The sequence below is a fragment of the Heliangelus exortis genome, chromosome 2 (assembly GCF_036169615.1).
Source record: "Heliangelus exortis chromosome 2, bHelExo1.hap1, whole genome shotgun sequence".
NCBI lineage: Eukaryota > Metazoa > Chordata > Aves > Apodiformes > Trochilidae > Heliangelus > Heliangelus exortis.
The window spans coordinates 20,164,629-20,187,723 of NC_092423.1; the positions used below are offsets into that span (position 1 = coordinate 20,164,629).

The 23,095-nt window shown below is 34.7% G+C and overlaps 1 protein-coding gene across 5 annotated transcripts in view; it reads right to left on the minus strand.

Annotated features, from left to right (window-relative positions):
* Nucleotides 1-23,095, minus strand: part of MALRD1 (MAM and LDL receptor class A domain containing 1) — a 225,185-nt gene that overhangs the window by 160,304 nt on the left and 41,786 nt on the right. For all 5 annotated transcript variants that reach the window (XM_071735085.1, XM_071735084.1, XM_071735083.1 and 2 more), the window contains exons 12-18: nt 21,191-21,358; nt 20,097-20,217; nt 18,583-18,729; nt 12,613-12,765; nt 12,356-12,461; nt 10,795-11,162; nt 9,004-9,416 (exon numbers count right to left, since the gene is read on the minus strand). In XM_071735085.1, coding sequence (XP_071591186.1) covers nt 9,004-9,416; nt 10,795-11,162; nt 12,356-12,461; nt 12,613-12,765; nt 18,583-18,729; nt 20,097-20,217; nt 21,191-21,358 — 1,476 coding nt within the window. The remainder of the gene's footprint in view (nt 1-9,003; nt 9,417-10,794; nt 11,163-12,355; nt 12,462-12,612; nt 12,766-18,582; nt 18,730-20,096; nt 20,218-21,190; nt 21,359-23,095) is intronic.

A 23,095-nucleotide genomic window follows, 5' to 3' on the forward strand; every position in this document is an offset into this window, starting at 1 on the left:
CAGATCTTAGACCTTTGGTCAAGGGGCTTCTATCCCCGTATCTCCCTGAACTCATCTCCCCAACCACAACATTCACATGGTCTGAGGCCATCCTTATATATCATCTTCTACCAACTTTTCCCTGGAGGAAGTTGCACTCCTGTACCTCAAGAAGGAATACTTTTATAAGTTGTGTAAAAATATTCAAAGATAGAAGTGGCAGGACAGAGCCCTGCAGAGGTAATTCAATTCAGAATACCTCTTTATTGCTATGATGATTGTGAGCATTTTGCTTAAAACCTACCAACCCAACAAAAAAACATAGGGTTGATTTTATTTATGTGCTTGGTGAGTCTGATACTTAGGCATTATCATGAACTCAGTAACAACACAGAAAAGGTAAGAGATGTGTAGGCGTATGTTCTGATGGGCTTAAAAATGAAAACAGGACCAGTTTATTAATTAATGCTGCAGTATAAAGCTTAGACTCTCTGCCACTATGGTTAAACACTGACCATTTTAATTAATCTGACAGCTGAAATTCTGCAAACTTCATAAGTTACTATTAAACAGACTCCAGGGAACTCATCTACCATGAAGCTCATTTCACATTTCATTTATTATTTGAATAAGGATAAATAGTTCTCAATTTCTCCAGTTTTAAGAACTCTAGAGATTAAGTCTGAATGAAACCTATAAAAGTAACAAAGGTATGTTACTCTATAAAGGTAGGAAAAGGAGAAAAAACCCCTCCATGACTATGAAAATTTATTAGAACGACACTCTTATGTACTGAAAAGGGTTGATCCCTTAGGATTTTGAGCGAAACAGGTTCTGAAGGATGAAGGAACATTATGACAATAATTAATAGAGAAATTACAATGAGTAATAATGTTCTGTACAAATGATCCAGTTTTACAATAACGTACATTTTTGTCACTAACCAATTCCCACTGAAGGTTAGCAAAATACAATCTTAATATCTATGCAAGTATAGTTTAAACTAGAGTTGAATTCCAAAAACTCTGAGATATCTAAAATTCTATATTTCAGAATGCCACTTAGTGATTCTATTACTAGTTAAAGCATGATAATGTTGACTAGGTTTGCTATAATTATTTCTGGTAAGAAACCATGTGCTTTGGTTTGAATAGAAAAAAGCAACATGAATAACTGACAGATCACTTGGTCATTGAAAACTTTTGTTATAACTTACTGAAAGCAAATGCAGGACTGAAACTCATATACATTTCAACACATATCTCTGAAGTAAACTATTCAGGTTTTAACGTTATGTATAAATAAAGGAAAATACATGATTTATATGAAATCTATATCAAAATTTCTTGTTTCAAAACTCTGTTTTGCAAAGATATCTTCAACCAACAATCAGGCCACAGTAAGGCTTCACCATAGGATGGTTTTTCAAAAAGACATATATTCCTATAATGATATCTCAAGAAGTACATTAAAAAAAAGAAACTAATAAGGGAACATTTAATATTTTTTTTTCAGACAAAAAGATTCTTAAAAAAATGTGAGAGAATTAGGTTTAATTTTGAATTCTCAAGTTCATAGTTGATGTCAAATAAGACATACTGGCCTCTTGAATAAGTGAATCCAAACATTGTCATTTTATTCCTCCTGGTTTTGTTTCTCTGCATCCTCAGCTGCCATCACAGAAGTAGGCACTGTGGGACCTGAGACCATTTCCCAAATATCTCATCTAGATATTGACTACTTTCATCTGAACTATGTGGCACTAAGCTTTTCCTCTCTTCTTCCTACTGCGCTGTCCCTCTTTGGAAAACAAAACAAAAAACAAAAACAAAGAAAGAAACAAATAAACAAAACAAAACAAAAAAAAAACCAAACAACCAAAACAAAACAAAAAAAACAAAACAAAAAACCCAAACCAATTGCACCAGCAAGAAAAGTGCCAGAGCATCTTTCCCCCTCTTGAGGTGCATGACTAGGTAATCAGGGCTACTAGACACAGAGTGGATCCCTTCTGCTCCCAAAGGCAAGCTCAGGTGGGTGCAACCTGCCAGCTGCTGGAAAGATTATCAACTTTAGGTCACCACAACATTATAATGATACATGCAGAAAAGCTTGAGATTGCACTGTCCCTCTTTGAAGTCCATTGACCTCTTTGTGTCCATCAAAAATACATTACAATTTTGTCTCTAGATGACAAAAGTTGAAATAAAGTCCTTCCACATAAGTGGCCAAATGAATTGTAACCAATGATTTTAAGGACAGACACATAAAATATAAAAAATATTGTGTCAAATATTTGATGTTTTATAGTGTTTGCTTTTAAAAGACACTAGAAAGCCATATAGTTCAGTAAAGCACTTTATAATACTTCACTATAAGCTTTTGACGCCTCATGCTGATTTGGGATGTTTTTCCAAGCATTTCCCTAAAGTCCAGGGAAGAAGCACATTTCTATCCTGTTTCAGACTCTTTTCTGATGTTGGTAGGACTGCTGACAAGCATAATATTAATAAATGCTTACATATACTGGGAATCAGTACTTGGCTGTATTAAGGCCACAAAACCACTCAAGAGAAAATTGCCTTTTTTTATAATCCATAGCATTAACTCTGGAAGAATTATTGCAGAAGTAGAACAAAGTCAGGGCCTAAAAATTTCTGAGATTCTCACTTTATTAAAAAGCCTTCCCACTTGGGAAACAGCTGTCTAGTAATTATAATGACAAAGACATATTTAATCCAATTTAAAGTCATGGTTAGTTTTGACTTATCTACAAAGGTTTAGAGAAGTCTCCATATTAATTATTATGGTGATTTAAGAAGATTTTCAAAAGCAACCTAGATTGTAAATAAGTAGTGTTAAAATAAAGCTCATAACAAAATACATGGAAAAATGGGCAAAATCCCCCTTAAGTATGAAGATAAAAACTAATTTATGTTTAGTTTGTTATAGGGGCCTGAAAATGCATATATATATTTCAGCAGCTCTACTTTTTGTATTAGTAAAAATATGTTTTCTTTTCCTTAAGAGGCTGAATGATGATTGCTGGCTTTAATTACTTAAAAATCACTAACTAATGCAACTAGTTTGCAGATAAATGTATATTCAGAGACAATAATAAAAGATCTATGGTTAAATAGGCAAAGCTAAATTAAGTCCAAAAAAACCACTTCAAAGGATACTTAAAGTTTTCTCCCACATCCTACATACAAGACCTTTTTAGTGTTCCTGTATGAAACTACAATTTTTTTTTTTTTTTTTTTTTTTTTTTTTTTTTTTTTTTTTTTGAGCATCATTTGTTTCTGATAGCAACATTGACAGGAGCAGCAGAACAAGTTGCCAAGATATGTTGGGGGTACCCCATCATTAAAAGTGTTCAGGGTCAGGTTTCATGGAGCTTTGAATAACCTTGTATCTAGTGCAAAATGTCCTTGTTCATGTCAGTGGGGTTGGACTGGATGGTCTTTAAAGATCCCTTCCAATCCTATTCTATGATTCTACATTCTATGATTCCATTTAACATTCTATTATTCTATGATCAATGAGGATTAAAAAAATATGGGTAGCACTTCCTTGCCAATATAAATCTATTAGATAGCTGATAAAGAATTGTTCCAGAAGCAGCTGCATACGAAACTACACAGCTCAGGTAATCACAGGCTTTACATTGCCACAGTGAAAATAAAACTGAAAATGGTGATTATGAACAGGTTAGAAACCAACAGCATAATTTCAATCTGAAAACCAGAGTCCTCTGCAAATTGCAGTCAGTTAATCAGGCTTGAAAAAAGCCAACAGATCAGAGAAAAATATTTAGCTCCCAGAAAGAGAGCTACTAAGCTGCAGCAACTTTGTCCTGTCTCCCTTTTTACTTGAGTGGTAAGAGCCTGGATGCAAAAAATTTAGGTTTACTAGTTTACTAGGTTTATTAGTTTACTAGATGTGTCTTTGTCAGGAAACTGATCTTATACCAAGAGCACAGCAAAACCTTAATGCAAGAAGTAGCTGGCCATAACTAAGGAAAACCTAACACTACCTTACAATCAACATTAAAAATTGATCTGTCCCTACACACCTCCACAACTAATTCTATGGCTAAAAGAAGAGTTACTGAAAAAATTTTTTCAGAATAAAGTATTTTTCCTTTGAATCTGGGAATCTTTGTGAGAACAGATACAATATGCCCAATCTCCATAAGAGAAGTGAAAAGATAAACAATTAAAATTTAAATTAATGTATTAAAAGATAATCACTTTAATCTACTGTCTCAGAAATAAAGAAAACTTCCCTCAGACTTAAATGTCAATAGTTGAACTTCATTCATGAAGTATACTTGAGAATTTGTGTTGAAACTAATCATGACTGACTTGCACAAATCAAAGGGAAGAGAACCACTGTGCTTCAGCTGTCTTCCCATGTTTGACCCATTATACCTGATTTAAAGCAATTCTCAGGAGCCTGAGAAATCTAACTAAAACCAAGGTTGGCTTGTATTTGTATTTGTAGAACACAGTGCTATTCTATATTCATGGTAAATGCATCATTCCGCTTTTCAATCAATATTATATTGCTTTCAAAGCCAATACCTAATTAATAATAAGAGGAAAATTATTACTGTGTGTTTGGCTGCTCACTTTTCCTAACCACTTGTAAAATAGGAAAATACCAAATACATTTTATAACTATGAAATTGTAATTTTATTTTGCATATAAGCTTCTGTAAGCCAGTATTTTTCAATAAATATTTATTATTTATCTTCTCCTGATTTTGTTCCTCACTTTTCATACTTACAGTGAAAAAGTTTAATGTATGGAGATGTAACTTTATATATGATACTAAAAATACTAAAATATTTAGTAACTATACCCAGTATAGCTTTAATAACTAACAATGCACTTAAGCACTGTATTTGCATTTTTATGTTTCAAAACGGCCAAATTATACTTTGGAATATCAAAGACCTATAACCACCTTTGTTTACATAGATACACATATATATTGCAGAAGAGCAGAAAGTGAATCGGTGTAATTTTAATTTTTTTAAGTAATGCAGTTTGCACTATAGAAAAGTTGCTCCAGGTACCCTATGATGTACATGGTTGATATTACACTCCCCAAAAGGACTGAAATGAAGAATTATGCCATTGTTTGTGTAATATCACTATTTTCTATTTCTGTATCTACAGAAATCTGAATGAATAGAGTCTGCTAAGAAAGCTACATTGATGTATGATGTCAAGATAGAATCTTTGTGCTTTCTTTTGAGCACAAACTATTCCAGGTATTATGATTATTACAGGAAGATAAAAGTAAAAACTCTTCATAATCAATGTAAGTAGGATACCATAGGCATATTGCTATTATACTACCTTTTCAATTGTACTTTCAAGGAAAAGACATGTAATGAACTTCTCGGGGAGATTAAAATAAATGTAGACCAACTAAAGAGACAAGTACATTCAACAATCTATTATTTTTCATGTTCTGTACAGTAAAAAGGAATATCATCAAAAGGAATATATTCTTAACCTGAAATTTTCACCCCCAAAAAAGAGTTAGTATAATTTCTTGCGGATTATTAAACCTTTTGCAGATTTGTGTGTAATACCAGTTCTGAATTCAAAGGGAAACTCTAGCTGCAAAATTTTTATAAATGTGTTTTGAACTGGTTTTGTTACTTGTCCATAAAAGTATTTGAGAGAAATATTTAATTTTGGCTCAGAGAATTGTACTCCTTTCATTTAAATATGTTACCTCTAAATTTGCCTTTTCACTCATCCAGCTGTTCTATTCTGCTTATTGATGTTAAATTTTACATTCTGATGTAAAACATCTGATGGAAAAGCAGCAATCCTCAGCCACGGTTTGATGGCAGATGGAACAAAGGTTTCCTGAGAAATGTAAAATTCTGAGATTTAGTGGAAGCTGGTGTGAGGAAACTAAGTCCTCGTGTGTTGCTCCCTTTGGGCTTCTGCCAGAACACTCAGTTTAAAGCCCTGCAGTTTCAGATCTATAGAATTCCAAACTTTCAAAAGGGCATCTGGTTTTCAAGATGTCCTCAGGTATCTTTCTTTGCTGCTCTGAATTTTTGGCTGAGAAGTCCTCTTTTTCCTAACAGTATATAGGCACAATTGGGTTTATGCTCCCCAAAATGGCCTCCCATGCTAGTAAATAAACTGAAAAAGCAATTTGATTTACTATCCATAAGGATTCTTTCCTATAATATGGTAAACAAATAACAGACTTACATAGAGATGAGAAAGAGGTGGTATCAGCTATATCTCAGTTATATGAGCATCTCTTACATTCAGAAGATTAGAGGAAAAAATGGATATCTGTGGTACAACCACTGAGGCCATATTTAGTCTTAGCTTCTATTTACTGGGAATCTCTGAAAATCCTAAGGCAGCTGACAAGAAGCTCTGTCTAGAGATGGAGAAGATGAGGGTATGAAGACATATTTTGATCAGAAATTTGTGAAAAAGTTATATTTTTAGAGCAGCTACCAAAATTTATTAAAAAAATAAATATATATATATAAAATAAAAAAAATAAAAATAAAAAAATAAAAAAATAAAAACAAAACCAAAAAAACCTATCAAAAATTTTAAACTTCAAAGGGGAAAAAATCCATTCTCAAGTGAATCTTAGCATTCTCTCTGAGGCATGAAGGTGGCCTAAAAGAATTTAAATATGTGGTATGGAAACATTGAGCCAGTAACCACTAATAAAGTGTGGCTTACACAACGTAGCAAACATAGAGGCTACAGCTTTAATTCTGTTACCCAGTCAGCAGATGGTCCAAAACTAACAGACTGTCTCTTTTAATACATATCTCAGTAAAAATACAGCTTCAGAGAAAACGTGGTAACAGAGTATGAAGACCTTTCCTCACACATCTGTACCTCTGGAAATATCCAAATACAATGCACTTAAAAGGAACACTGGAAAGAGGTCATAACTTGACAACTTACTAACAACAGAATGCCTTGTTATCTTCAAAATTTCTCAGTTCTGAAGGGTTTTGAGTTGTGACACATCCAGAGATATGACATCCACAATAATAAACATTAGATCTTGAACTTTGTTTCCAGAATAAAATACCAAATGATACTTTACACCTCATACCACTCAAAAATTACTATAAAAATAGAACTACATCAAAAGAATACATGATCTTTGCATTCTTGGCACAGAACAGGGCAAGTGCAACAGAAAGCCCTACGACATTAATGCACTAAAAATATTTTCAGTTACTGAACAGATCATCTAAATCCTCAGAAGATCAAATGTAAAGGCATACAGGTTTATAGTTCTTTTGACAAACTACCAAATGTGGGATTTTATTTATTTCTAAAGAAAGAAAACAAGTCTTGACAATAAGTGAGCACTCTCGTTCCAGGTGCCTCTTTCCAATCACAGTAATATTACAGCCTTTTTCTCCAAAGAAGACAGAAGTACTCTCAAACCAAAAATAATCTTTTGGGAAATAAATGTGGGATTGTCTACAGCAAATATTGCATTATATCAGATTTAAAACCAGGATATTTCTTTTACAGTATGTTTTTGTCATTTCTGTAAAATTAATTTTAAGACTAAATGGCAGCCAAGTGGACTTGTGTCTGCTCTAATAAACTTGCAACCACAAAAAACAGTTCACACACTGAAACATAAATAACATGCAAAATCTTAAAAGGTGAGAAAACATATCAAGATTTTTAACCATAACTTAGAATTACTATATATTTCTCCAACTTATATTTGACTGTTAGCCTCACCTTGCGCCTAAGTATTTTGACTGATATTTTTTCTGATGTTATATAAGGAAAGATTGACATGTAGCTCTGGAAAAGTAAGTCATAGAGAAAAAAATACCTTTCCATACTCCTTTTTTCATGATTGGATAAAATTTTGTAGGCTATTTTCTTTCAAATTCAGTGTCCTGGTTTGGGCCAGGATAAAGGTGATTTTCTGTCTTGTACTTTTGCTTTTAGCTAAGTCTCTTGTAAGTAGTTGCACTTGCTGAAATTAACAGCAAGTTTCTCAGACAGTGTGTGTTTCTAGGACTGATAATACTTGATGTTTATAGTTACTGCTAGAGACTGGTATGCAGAGTCAAGGACACTGCTCAATTCTGAAGAAAACATAAAGAGGTCTCACCTGCATCCCTCCTTTGGGGAGGAACGGACAAGATAGATGCCAGAATTGACCAAACAGAGTATTCCATCCCATATACGTCATCCTCAGTATAAATTCGAGGGATCACGAGGGCCAAGCCAGATTTCCAGCTTCCGGCTGCCTGCCCTTCCTGCCTTCCCTGCTCCCATTCCTTCACCGGCATCCTGGAAGGATCCCGTCCGTTTGCCTGACTGTGCTCCTGATCCGTGCCAGCCCTTATCTGTGTGTTCCTGCCTCCTGTTCCCAACTGCTGCTGACTCCAGGAGTCCAGCCTGGACTTTCCCAGAGCTGCCCTGCAGCCTCGGTGGTGACGTGAGAGCTATTGGGGGAAAGGGGGGAGGAATGTGGTATCCATTTTCTTGTATATTTGTATATATTTATTAATTTTTCCTATTTATCATTACTGTTTCATTAAAGTTGTGTAGTTTAGTTTCCAACCCATAAGTCTCTCTCCCTTATTCTCTCTCCTTTCTTATAAGGGAGGAGAGAGAGATTAATAGAGAGCGTCTGTTACTTGGTTTAATTGCTGGGCCAGTGTTAAACCGTGACATTCAGATATGTTTGTTTCACTAAATGCTTGAAAGCATCTACCTCAAATACACGATATTTCTATTCAAAACATTAAAACCCTGTGTTTTAAGGGGAAAAGTTAATTCCACAAAAATACAAATATTCCTGACATAGTTTTTTCTCAAAAAAACCCACTAAAAATATATTTCAAAATCAATTGATCAAACAGTTAAATAGTGTTGAGATTACACGGTTGTTAATAAACTTTGTTTATTGTTCTACAAGAAACAATACGTTCAAGCAAATAAGTACTTCACAACCTAGAAGGATCATACCTGAAATGGCTCAGAGCTGCTGATGTGGAGTGTCTGTCTGATCCATCTGTTTCCTTGATTTCCAAACTTGTACCACAGCAGCCATCCCTTGGTGTTACTCACATTTCTCTGGAAGACTGACAGCTCATGAACTTCTTTTCCAAACATGTGATAATGAAAGCGGAAAATGCAGCTTCTGTTGCCAAAAGGATTGAAGGGAGGACTAAGCAAAACTGCTTTATCTTGGAATTTTTGTGGTTCAGAGGATTCCATGTAGAGGTAATGTCCTCTGTTTGTGCCTGTTGTGTGATCCTTCAATGGGCCTGTATTAACTGTTGGGGTTGTACCCCGTATTCTGATCCAGTCAAAGTCATCCTCAGTGTCCTGTTCCCAGTTGCACAGACCATTTTCAAAGTTACACTGAAGGTCAGGGTCTGAAATGTAAACAGAGCAGACTGTGAAGTGGAAGCAGCATTAGAAGTCATCATGCTTTAATACATTTTCATTAACTTTCTAACATAATGAAAAAAAGTCTTTGACTCCTCACAAAAATTTCTAATATAGAGAAAAACACGTTTCTTCTTCTCCTTGCAAAAAACTCACCTCTGAAGAATGTACATTTGCCCAGACAAAATAACATTTCCTTTTTCAATATATAATTGGCAAGATCTACAGAATTAATTTATTGAAAAAACAGAACAGTGAAGAACACTTATTGGTCTTTTTATAGTTAAAGTACGCAGAGATTTTTAAACTGAAACTTAACTGAGTAAAGGTTTTAAAACTTAGGTTAGTCAGATGAAATAAACATCAAGATATAATCTTGTGGGCATGTACAATAAATGACCTAACATGCTTTTGCCTGGCAGGAGTCCTAAAATTTAGTTGAATTTTAATGACAGACAATAATAATTTTATTATTTTTTAATTTAGTTTTTTTAATATCATTTAATATTCAAAACCTGGAAATCATGTAATATGTAGATATCAAAATGGGTTACAAAGAAGCTAGACATTTTATATGTGTGAAAACTGAGACTGGAAACCCTTCGCTTTCTTTTCAATTCAGATCAGTTTTCAGTCAATACTTGACAAATACCAGTGTAGGCATGTAAGATGTCCCCTGTTTCTCAAACTCATTTTAATTTGTATAGTTTGGTTACCTCAAGATGTGATGAAGCAAGTGCTAGATAATCTTATTTTATCTTAAGGTTCTTGAATTCTTAAAGCTGATGAATGCACGCTTTGGGGAGAAATTTTTCAATGGCACCCTTTAGGACTGCAAGGCAACAGTCAAACATCAAAATGGCCCGTACCTTTCTTGAGATCTTACAAGTTCTTTCTTTGAAAGAGAAAATTCTGGCCAATGTGATTAATATCTTCTAGTATGGATATTTTAACATTTTCCAGGTAGTTATAGGTCATAAAAAGAGATAAGACATATACCCCTCTCAGTCCATATACATTCTCTGCTGTACTTCCTTCAGCATAATCAGACAGCATGTTAACTCCAAGCAGCTGGCAAGCTGTGAGTTCTCTCTTTCAAAATAAACTTACAGTGCATGTGTGTTTCAGAAAGAGAAAGAAATGACTCATTCAACTAAAGGAGACTGCATACATTTACCTTCAGACATAACTCATTTCAGTTAAAAAATTTTTGGAGTCTGCTTCATCAGTAACTGTATTCAGTTGAATTATCACTGGCTGTGACACTGGTAGGCTTTAGCAGCACTGTGTTATTTTACTCCAGAGATTAATTTGTCAAGCCAAGTTTTGTTTGATGTAAAGTAAGCGAGAATGCAAAGTACTTACTACAGTTGTCTTCATCTGATCCATCCCCACAATTATCCACAAGATCACAGACCAATAAACTGTCAATACATGCTTTTGTGTCTCTGCACCAGAAATTATTAGGACCTTCACAACTTAATGCTGGAGGTGGAAGAGCACAGTTTTCAAATGTAATATCATCAATTGCTGAGACACCATCATAAAAACCCAGACTGATTTTATCTAGTGATAATTGAAAAGGATGTTGAAGGCGTCCAAGCTGAATGACTGCCTGCAGCCACTGGTTTCCCTCGTTGTAATATGCCCTCCAGAGGACAGTAGGATGTTTTAACCCATCCACAAACAACTGCATCTCTGCTGCTCCAACTGACTGTCCATAATTGTAATACCTAAAATAACAAAAAAGATGATTGTAAATGATGAGAAATGACCACATCAAGTATAATGGCTCATATAATTTCTATCTAAGCTCTGTGAAATATAGGAAGTCCAGAATTACTATTTCCAGTTTATCTATAATTCAATCCACTTTCTGTGTGATGGTAGCCTGCTCTATCTCTCTAGTGAAGATTACGAGAGAAGAAACATCATTATATTATAGCACACAACTTTAGACACATTTGCTTTCATATTAAAGAACAACCAGTGCTCATTCAGATGCCTAATACATTTTTATAAATTTAATTCAATACATAATTGTAAAGTTAAAACCAGAAAACTTACTGAATATAAAAGCACACTTTCCATTTGTGCTGGTTCATGCTAACATACTGCATTTTTACAGCACTTTTAGAGGATCTCAAAGCAGGAAAAAACAAGGTATACACATTTGAGCAATCATACAACAAAACTGGAACCAGAACTAACAGGCAATAATTTCCAGACCTATCCTACTAGTTCAGGCCCTGAGTCTTTGATAAAAAGGCATCTCATGTGGTAAAGGTACTTGACATTGAGAAAAACTGCACTTAAAGGCAGGCCAAATATGTATGTAAACAGTATCACCACTTTTGAACTTGGAACATAGATTATCAGTTTACTTTTTCAGTCCCCCTTTGACAAGATTGCACATGGACTGAGACAAAACAATAACTGAAACTGTGTTTAATTTTTTAGCTATATATATATAAACAGATGGGAAGTAAAGCTCCAATTACTGTTCAGGAGCTTTTGCTTAAAGATTATAAAATCTAATTTTGGGTACTATGAGACTCTCTTGAGCTTCTGGATTTTTGGATGCTTTCTTGGTTTTGAAAAAAAATTCTGTAACATTTTCAAATTCACTTAAACAAAGTAGAAATGTTAGCAAACTGACTATGGTATTTCTGTATGCATATGCAGACACAGCTCTTTAATACCATTTTGCTCAAAGCCCAACAAAAAAGTCATGCCGTATTTCAGTTCTGTTCTCCAAGTGGTTCAGCTTGTTTATGAATTTGCTTACAGCAAAGACTATGTGATTAAAGAAAAGAAAGAAATACTGCAGAGGAATGTGTGTCTATTGTAAACTATAATCTCAATATCAGTCCAATAGAAACAATGTGAGATGATCCATGAATTTTAAGTCTAAATTATTTCATACCAGAAGGACAAGGTGCAATCTGATCCACTTTGCCTGAACTTTGGGCTTCGTAGCTGAGCTATTTGTGAAATGCTGCTGCTGTTTTTCAGAATGAACATAAAATGACCTATGAAAATAAACCAGAAAACAACTATTCAGGCTGAAAAAGGGCAGTGTTCCTAAAGCTTTTAAAAAGTTTTATGTCCCCCCACTTTCAATCTAATTAGAGAACAGTTTATCTGTGCTTCTTCTCTCTTCCTAGGCCTGGCTTTTCTTACCTTCAGATTTGTTATAGGTGTGATCCTGTGGAGGAGCTTGCTTCTGAAAAGCAGGTGCAAGAGCACTACTGGAACTTCTTACCCAGTCAAATTCATCTCCATTTGCAGCTTCAATCCAGCCACAGCTCTCTGTTTCAAAGTCACATACAGCAGCTGAAACGTGGAAGGAATCATCACTTAATCTTTGTACGTGGCATTATTTAACAAACTTTGCAGTATAGAAGGGAAATAAATCATCTGTAGTATGTTGTTGATATTCTAGGAAAAATTCCAGGAAAAAAGCATGGGGAGACAGTTTACAAGGTGGGATATTGGTTTCATTACAGTTTGGTAAGCCAGCATTCCCACAGGAACAACCAAGCCATTGCTATATGAAATGCATTCAGTAAGAGTCTTTCCCTCTGAAGGCACTGAAGCCAAAGCACGTGCAGCAGGCAACTGGCACTGACAACAGGCCTCAGAATCCTTGTGTTACAGATCAGAAATACAGAGAACACAATGAAATAAAAAGCCTTCTGCAAGATATTTTAGGGAATAGATGCTGGAGACAGAAATCAAATCCCTTGTTTCCTGAATCTCAGTTAGTCTGCTAGTGATAACAAAACTCTTCCTCTAGTTATATTAGGAATCAGGTTAAATATTACACATTACTGAGACACTGTGATACTGGAAGAAGGAGGAAATCTCGGAAACACAAACTATTGTAGTGAAAAAGACTTGAAAAAAACATATTAATTTACATTCTTAAATTCTTAAAAATATTTTAAAATCTGTATAGTACATAAAAAGGAAATAAAGAAGTGGAAGGGTGCCATATATGGATGAAAATAAACTGACAAATACTTATTACATTACTATGAAGAGAGAGCAGGTTTCCCTCTTCTGTGCTTCAGAAAAATCCTCATTAAATCACATGGGGTTTTTTTTTTTTTTTTTTTGCTTCCCATGGGGTTTGAAGAATTTACTGCTAGGTTTTCTTGAAAAATTTTTCTTTTTTTCGATCAGCTTTATTGTATCAAGTGCTTGGCTTTCTATGCCCATTAGGATGGCCCTGAAGGGGAAGGTTCCTGTTTTCAATGAATTAAACAAAAATAAGATCTGATTTTCATTATTCAGGCCATCTAGTTTTTTTACCCTGTAGATCACTGCCACTGGAATTCATGCAGTAATTGTCACAGTGCATAATTTGCTAGAAAATGAATGAGAGTAGCTATACAAGAATGAGATATATATTTTTTGTCATGAAATATTACATAGATATTTTCTGGCAGAAGTAGAAAAGTTAGATTCATGATTTCTTGGTTCTATTGAAATTCTGCAAGTGTGTGTGGTCTCCTGCAGAAAAACGTTCTTGCATTTACCCCAACAGTTTTCCTTTCCCCTTTTTTACCTATTCCACATCAGCTCCTCTTTAACCCATCATCTCAGTTGTAGTCTCACTGAAAAGGTAGAAATCCTCAGTGTCTTTTCTCATCCAGTCTTCATCTCTTTGTCTGGCCATTTCCCTGTACACCTTCTTGCTCCAGGTCCTCTCATATGGTCTCAGAACTTTGCTACTTATTGCTATAAATTACACTGACCTCTGACAAAGCCACATTGTTCCACACCCATATTCCTCATTCCCAGTTTCTCCTTGTTTTATTCTCTCATAAAACTTATTATCTTCCATTATTGTTCTCTCTCCTTACATTGTGAACTTTAATCCACAGGTTGGTCTTAATCCTTTCCCCACAGCAGCCTGGGTCCTTCCTGCCCTGGCTTCCTCCAGCCCTCTGCTTACTTCTTTTCCACAGCAACACATTGCAATTAAGAATTGTAAGCTTGAAAGCTCAGGCAGTGCAGCCTTCATAGCCATTCCTGGTTCTTCAAAGCCAAAGGTGGTTTTCTGTCACTATAGGTAGAATTTTAGAATCATAGAATGGTTTGGGTTGGAAGGGACCTTGGGATGAACTTTAAATAATCTGGTTCCAACCCCTTACTTGGGCAGGGATTCCTTCTGCTAAACCAGGTTGCTCAAAGCCCCATCCAACATGGCCTTGAAGTCCTCCAGGGATGGGGCATCCAAAACTTCCCTGGGCAACCTGCTTGGGTGGCTCATAGTGAAGAATTTCTTCTTAATGTCTAACCTAAATAAACCCTTTTCCATTTGTGCCACCTCTTCCCCATTTAACTTCCACAAACTGATCTTCATGTAGTTGTCCATGTAATTCCAGTTTCAAGTTCTTTCTCCAATTTACAACCTGACAATCATCTCACTTCTTGAACTTAATCCCCATGAGCTGGCTATTGTTCCTGGCCTCGCCTTTGAAAACAACTGATTTGTCTGCATGAAATGCAGAAGTAGAAAGCATGACACAGACATATTAACATGCAAGGTTTTCCCTCCAAAAAATAATATTTTGGAAGAGTTACTTTATAACCACAGCTGAAGTTCTGCTCTTTGGCAAGATTTGTAATGGCAATATGGGAAATACTTCTTATAATACTAAGGATATATAAAGGTAGCCATTAAAAACCCAGTAATGCTTACAGATAAACACTTATGCCACAAAATAATTAAGAAACAATATATGCAGCATTCCCTTTATTTGCCTTCTAAGCCAAATTAAGCTACATAAAACTGGATTAATAAATAGATTGTGTAATTTTTTAATTACTTAAGACTACTCTGTTTATCCTCCACCAGACTGAACATCATAGAAATATAAGATATTAAATGCATATTTCATTTCTAAGGACATAAATACAGAATAGTATTCTGTGTACATGTTATATTTTTATCCAAATTTAATTTTTTATATAATACCATATAATTATTCCTGATAATCCACACCATACATAGGCAGGAAAAAAACCCACAAAAGACAGATAGTGAGGGATGATTGCAAAGGTCAGACAGAAAACCAGATTACTTTCCAGTATGTTACTCCCTATTCCATCATCATCATTCTTAGGTTGGAAAAGTAACCACTTAGACTCCACCAAATGCATAGGACATTGACCATAGAATTTATACTGCACATTTTTGTTTGGTTTGCAAGGCAAGGTTTTGGTAGCAGGGGGCTACAGATCTGGCATCTGTCAGAAAATGCTCGAAGCTGCCTCCAGGGGTGGGAGGAAGATGTTTTCAGTTTTTTTCTTTTTATTTCTCATTACCCTGCTCTGATTTGATTGGCAGTGTATTAAATTAATTTCCCCAAGTCAAGTCTGTTTTGTCCACAACAGTAACTGCTGAGTGATCTCTCCCTGTCCTAATCTTGACCTATGAGCCTTTTGTTCTATTTCCTCTCCCCTGTTCAGCAGATGAGAGGAGTGATAAAGTGACTTTGGTGGGCACCTGGCATCCAGCCAAGGTCAACCAACCACAACATTTATCTTCCAGAGAACAAACACACAATGTGATTGGTATATTAGGTCACTGATGTAAATCTCCGGCTTGAAAAAGGCAATCAATTTTCTCTTCTGCTTTAATGCATGGAAGTCATGTATAACAGCCTTACAGCCATAGTAAATCCTTCAGCTGTAGAAGAAAAGCTGTGAACTGATTGTCAGGAGTACCAACACTTAAGAGAACATTTAATATCTTATATTTTTTACTTTTCTCAATTGATCAGAATAAGTTTAAATTGCTTTGTCAGCCCTGGACATTTACTTTAGTAAAATGCAACTAGAAACCTGGAAGAAAGAATAATCTCATCATACATCAAGAACAGGAATGTGGTTCTAAGATCAAAGAGGACATCAGTGGAACAAACAAATTCTCTACCAGTATGAAGAGAAAAAAGCCAGTTTCTTGCGAGAGTTGGGAACTTAGAATTCTACTCTGAGATGAGAAGAACACTCTGAGAAGTTCTCCAAATGAATTGTTCCTGTCTTGTTGGGAAGAAAAAGTCAATTGACAGCAAAAATCAAGAGATGATTCAGGGGCTGATGCTGTGAGATGAGAAAATTGCACAGAGACCCTGCTTGTTCAGTAAATTTGGTTGACCAAATTCATCTAGGGAAATCATCTTGTTGGACTTCAAGAGAAAAAGATTTAAATTAAAAATATTTAGAAATATATCTTCAGTCCATATACTATTCTTGCCTGGTTGTCATACCAAGAGCAAAAACTTACATTGACAAGGCTAAGGAGCATAAAACCACCAGTAGATGGAACATAATGGAAAAAATATTAGTATTTATGAAAGGAACAAAGCAGTTAAAGGTGATAAAAATCAATAAAACATCTGTGCTTAGCCAACATAATAAATTAGCAAGAGTCACTGAGAAAAATGAAATGTTTGCATCCAGTTGAATGAATACAGATAACAAAACGCAGAAAGTAATTGTACAAGAATATACAAGAATGGATTTGACACTGCTTCCACCACATATCTTCCATTCTGTCATGACCAGAATATCATGATGCATGATAGGAAAGAACTAAGCAAAAAGATAGAAAAATACCATTTCTAGAAGACTTCTAAGAGATATTCTAGTGGTGTAGACTACCAGACTAGCTTACTGAAAGGCAATGGGCCAAATTAGTTGCAGAAACATTTGCATACTACATAGTGTTTCCCATGCAACAGGCTGCAGCACTACCACACACTGAGCTCACTCAGCAGTACAATGATTTATAAGTAAGCAATATATTTCTATAAAAGGTCACCATAAATATAACAGCTCCATAGATTAGCCTTTAGCGTGGCACTGTTAATGTATACTCTAGGCAAGTGAGACTTGTATAAAATAAATCTTCAGTAATGCAATCAGAGAAAAAAAGAAAATGAGCTGCCATATAGGAAGTTTGGGATTAAGGATAATCTTGGCTGGTTAAACACCTAAACTGACATATGTCTTTGCTTTTAGATATAATTTTGAAATGGAAATACAGGCTAAATAGCTAAAAGGAAGTGTGTTTTGAAACACAGTCATATTTGAAGTAAATCCAGTGGATCCTAGTTCTGTTGATTAAAAGTTAACTGCTATGCCACAGGGAGTGAAAGAATGTATTTCTTTCTGTATTTTGGAAAGAACGAAACAATGTATTTAGAATGTTTTTCAATTAAACTATTGATCTAGAAGTGTTACTATTATCAGAGAACAAAATCACAGCACTCCAGTTTAAAGGTAAAGGGAGACCAATTCTGATTACCACAACCCAATAATACATTGGATGTTTAAGCATATTTTTAAGAAAAGTACAAAACCATGAAGCAAATCACTCATGTATTATTGGGTTACTACCTCTCTCTATTTTCCCACGTTAGTTTCCATGCAGAGAAAACCCAGGCATGAAGCCCAGACAAAAGTCAGACCAAATCTGAACAGAAAATGTTGACACAGCCTTAATTGTATCTTTGACCATGTCTGTGTACAGCCGTTTTATTTACCAGTCCATGTCTGGTATCTTCACATCAAAATTAAATATACAACGCACACAATTTGAACATGTCTGTGACCACTGCCTTTTTAATGCTTTCTATCTCACATTTCTCAGCTCAGATTGCAGGCACAGTGGTTCCACAGAATTTCTACATTTGTAAAAGTGTAACATTTTATTGTAATTTTGTATGAGTGAGAGCATGTGTGCCAAAGTTTGTGCGTTAATTCTGTTTGGTTTATTTTACAATGGCCTCTTGAATCAGCCTCCAGTATTTTAAGAGTAAGACTATATTAACTACAACACTGAACCTCATATTTAGCATCTCAAGGGTTATAAAATGACATACAGCATTTCAAGTAATATTTACTACTAAATAATTGATCAAATACCTTTATTTCTGGTTTTAATGCTGAGGTAAGTAGTTGCTATAGAAATTAAAAGGGAAAAAATCAGACTAGAATCAAAATGAAGTAACTATTTCCCAAGAGCTTTTACTGTTAATAAAATTATATCGATGAAGTCATGAAATTCTGGTTAATAGGACAAGCAACTATAGTCACAGGAGCCTAGGAACCTAAGTCTTTAAAGTTTTCACTTACGGCACTTGACTTCATCATGGTTATTTGAACAGTCAGATGTAAAGTCACAAAATTTGTCAGATGAAATACATTGTCCATCCCCACATGAAAAGTGTCCTGGTGGACAGTGAGAAGATGAAGAAACAGCATCTGCAAATTCTGTTTCCCCTTAAAAATCAGAAAGGAAAATGTTAGTAAAAACATATATATAAAATTCTAAACAATTTTGTCTGTGAATATAGTAATGTACACAGCATATGGAACATAGTAGGACCTATGAAGTGAGCTAGATTGTACCAGAACTTACAAGAAATCTGATGCTTTTAAATTATACATTATTGTCCACAATATTCAAACATTGGTGTGAAAATTAGCAAAATCCCCTTAAAGCCACATGCCCACACTCCAGTTCAGAGGTGAGGTGTTATGTACAGCATCCTGCTATTTGATCTACAGCTGAGAGCAGGTCTGCTTAAAAAACTTTTCCTGTTGTGTTGCATTCTCTGTATTCAGATCACAACAAAAAAACTCCAAGAAGCCAAGAGTTTGATGTTGCACCGCAACTACCTTGCATCTCAAAATATACATTAGAAAAAAAAAAAAAAAACCACCCAAATTTCAATGAATGAGGAAACAAAAAGCCAAGGCCTACCTTTTTCTTTTTTTATATATATATATATATACATATATATATATATTAATTTTTTTAGTGCTCAAGTGAGAGGAATGACCTAGCTTCTCTTTTTTTCTGTGTTTAACTTAGCTTATTTTGATACCCATAATTCTACCCAGACAGACCCCTCTTTTGAAAAGCACTCCCTTTTAAAATTAATATCTTCATGATTGATGGTGGAGTAGGAGTGTTTTAGGTAAAATAATTAAAGCAATTTAATGTTTCTTCAAATACCTTACTATCCTCAGTCAGATTTTATATAGCGATCAGAGAAAACTTAAAAATATAACAATGAAGTTTTCTATTATGCCTTTAAATTTTTCAGTATAGAAGAAACAACCTACCAGTACTGTCAGTGGCTGTTTATGTTGCCACACCATTTTAGAAAAGTAAGCATTAATATTCAAGAGCACCAGAAGAAGCATTTTGATGGATTATTGTTACTTTATATTTCCATCCATTTTCACTTTAAAATTACAGTGTACAGGTATGCAGACAAGTTTAGTGGGCATGCTAGATACATGACAGCAAGGATGGGAGCATCCTCTTGCCCTAAAGATAATACAGTTGATTTTGCTCTCAATGGAAGCTGTAAGATGTTTTGCTTCTGCCTCTGCATCCAAGTGTGAATCTGGGCAGGTACTACATAGTAAGTGGTACTTGGAAATTCCCACCATAGCTTAATTTACAGGACTAGAATAAGCTGCTCATAGTAGCTAGCATGCAAAACAGTGTATGAGTCTTCATTATACACGACTGATTACAGCAGATAGACTTTTTCCTTGGTGTTATCTTCATGCTAGTCTATCACAGTCGTATACAACAGCAATTGGGGAAAATGTACTGAAACCACAGAACTTGCCTTCACTTTCTTGGCTGACACCTGGAAATGATTCATTTACAAGTCCACATTCCTCTGTTATACTGATGTCATCAACAGCAACAGTAGCATTTTTTGTAAGAATGGTAGCTTGTAAAATAATCTGTAAACACAAAATAAATTAGCTTAATAAAGGTGAACTGATAAAAAGATTTTTATATATAATACACTACATCTGCTCAGGAAGTACTGCCTACAACCAACACTGAATACCAGTAAGTAAAAGCTACAGTTTCATCACTGCCAGAAATTTAGTCCTTAACTGTCAAAGGCAAAACTACTTTTACTTGAAGACATTTGAGCAACTCAGATGACCTTGTTTCAATCTAAACTGGAAAAAGCCATCACCACTTGAATGAACTGACTTCCTGCTGGAACTGGTAAAAGCTACGCACCCCCTTAAATGAGCTGTTCAGGGTTACCAAATGTGATGCTTTATAACTCCATTTAATTGTCTTCACCTATACTAAGCCTGGGGAAGTCATCATGTCATGTAATACAATAAATGTAGAAACCGTACAGATGCATTGGTAAATATGAAGAAATATTCAGGAGATCATAAAAAAAAATTATAGTTCATTTGCATCTTACCAATAATTAGATTTGATTGAACTTTCCTTTTTAGACCATTTTCCCAATTAGAGCTATATTTGAGTTGCTGGTTTCCCTAACAGTTCCTTTCTAAGTTGTAGTAAAGTGTAGCAGTCTGAGATTATGTAAAAATAAAATCAAACTCAGAAACTGTTAATTTTTAATGTGAGCATTGCTACAAAACTGAAGTACCTGCAACTCTCCTTCTCACCCTGATCAGGAGTTCTCATCGCAAATTCAGTTTTTAAAAGCTACTGTTCTATTGCTGCTTTTATTATGAAAAGGTGACTGATATATTGGATACTGAAATAATGGTGATATTCTTTGTCAGCTGTATCTGTTGAAAGACCTGAACATAACTGGTTTTTATATAAGCATTAAAGAATAGAAGTTATCTTTTTATATTTCATTATGAATGTAAATTAATTCTAGAGGCCAAATTATAGTAACCTTTTGAAAGCAGAGTAAATGTAATTTTTAATTACCTGAAATGGTAAGTCCTCAGCTGCACTTTCTACAGCTATTTTCACTTTTGTCCATTGCATATCAGGCAATCCTGAAATATCATGCAATTTTTCCAAACTTCCACCCCATGCATTTCTCTTAAAGACAGAAAGCTGGGAGTCCTGAGATAACCGGTACCAAAATCTTACCTGTTAAAAGAGTTTTCAATGAAATACTTCAAAAACATCATCAATCTGCAATAAATTAAATATCACCTCATATACATACATTAAAACACATAATGACATGAGAGGTCTAAATACAGCTCTGGCATAAAAGAAAGAGATGTATGAAACTGGCATGTTGAGAAGCAGCATTATGTCCAAATATAAAAGCATAATTAAGAGTAAAGCTTATTTTTAAAGCTTACGTTTAAACTTTGTACATGAACTGATGCAGACCAACTGGCATGACCTCCCTTAGTTACTTTTAGCTTAGTAGGTATATACAAAATTTTTAAATTCCTTCAAAAATGCTGAATATAGGATAGTTTCCTAAGTATGTTAATCTGAAAAGTGCAACATTTGCGGTGCTTGTATGGAAGAAACTTATGATCTTGTATTTGCACAAACTACACAAGTGAAAATTATCAGAAGACAGATGTTTAAAATTATCTATTGATCTCCTGAAACTAATGGAAGGACCAACATATATGAAGAAAGTAAAAAATTGGTGGATGAGGTTACAAAAAACAGCTTGTCAAGCAGAAAAGATCAGAAAACAGTGAGAATACCAGCTCACTGTGCCTCCCCTGCAATACACATAAACTTTAGCCATTCAATTTTATTTTTTAAAATACTACCCAGACAAAAATTCATCTGAGAACTGCAAGGAGGAAATAATATTTTCAAATAATTTTTTTTTGTTGTTTTACCTTGAGACCCGCTTCTTCACAGAGTGAAAGACTGCACTTTCTTTAACTGCAGACTCTACTTCATGGCAAAAGCCTTGAATAATACTTGAATCTTTTTGAAGATAAAACAAGACCTGTAAAGTGGGTACTTCCCACTCACTTGTCTGCCTATCTTCATATAAGCTTACAGTGAGAATCTTGAATCATGACACTATAGAGAAAAAATTTCCTTTTATTTTTTCACATTATATCAGCTTTTAAAGTAGTAGTTTAAGAGTAACCAGAGTCTGAGAGGAGTCTTTCTTCAATAAATTATTGGATTAGCCTCTGTTAGATCTGTAGACATTTAGCATGCTAAAGAAGTTGAAAAACTGATTTGATGACTTTGAGAGGCCTTTATATTAAAATCATTGACTGATAGTCTGAACATCATCACACATGGAGATTCACTACCTTGCACTTCTAGCCCTGAATTTAATCCATAAAATTGGCAAATACACCAAAGACACAGAATCTTCTATGTATGAAGAGAGAGTTTCTTTTTGCTTGTCTTACCTATCACAAGGTAGATCAATTACTGGCTACTGGCTAAATATTTTTACAACACACTGAAACTTTTTAATACGTGACTGGTTTCTTGGTCTCTCAATGTCATCAAAAGCTAGTATTATATAAAATACCCTCAAGACTTAAAAATAAATTGAAATACTTGTGTAATTTTATTTCTCCCAACCAAAAAATTTAAGAAATACAATGTAGCATGTACACAAACACATTTCAATGTGATCCGTTCGAAGAACTATAACCTAAACTTTCCAGATGCAAGGTTTCTGTTTATGAAACAGCTTTTTTTTTAAAAAAAAAAATTCATTATATAAGAAATAAAATTACACTCCCCTCTCTCTCAACTCCAGTTTTCTTTCTCTCTTTCTTCTCTCTTTTTTTTTTTTCTTTTTTTCTTTTCATTTTGAATAATTGGAGCCAAGAACTTGTAAAGCTATTAATAAACATAGATCTCTTTATGTAGATCCTT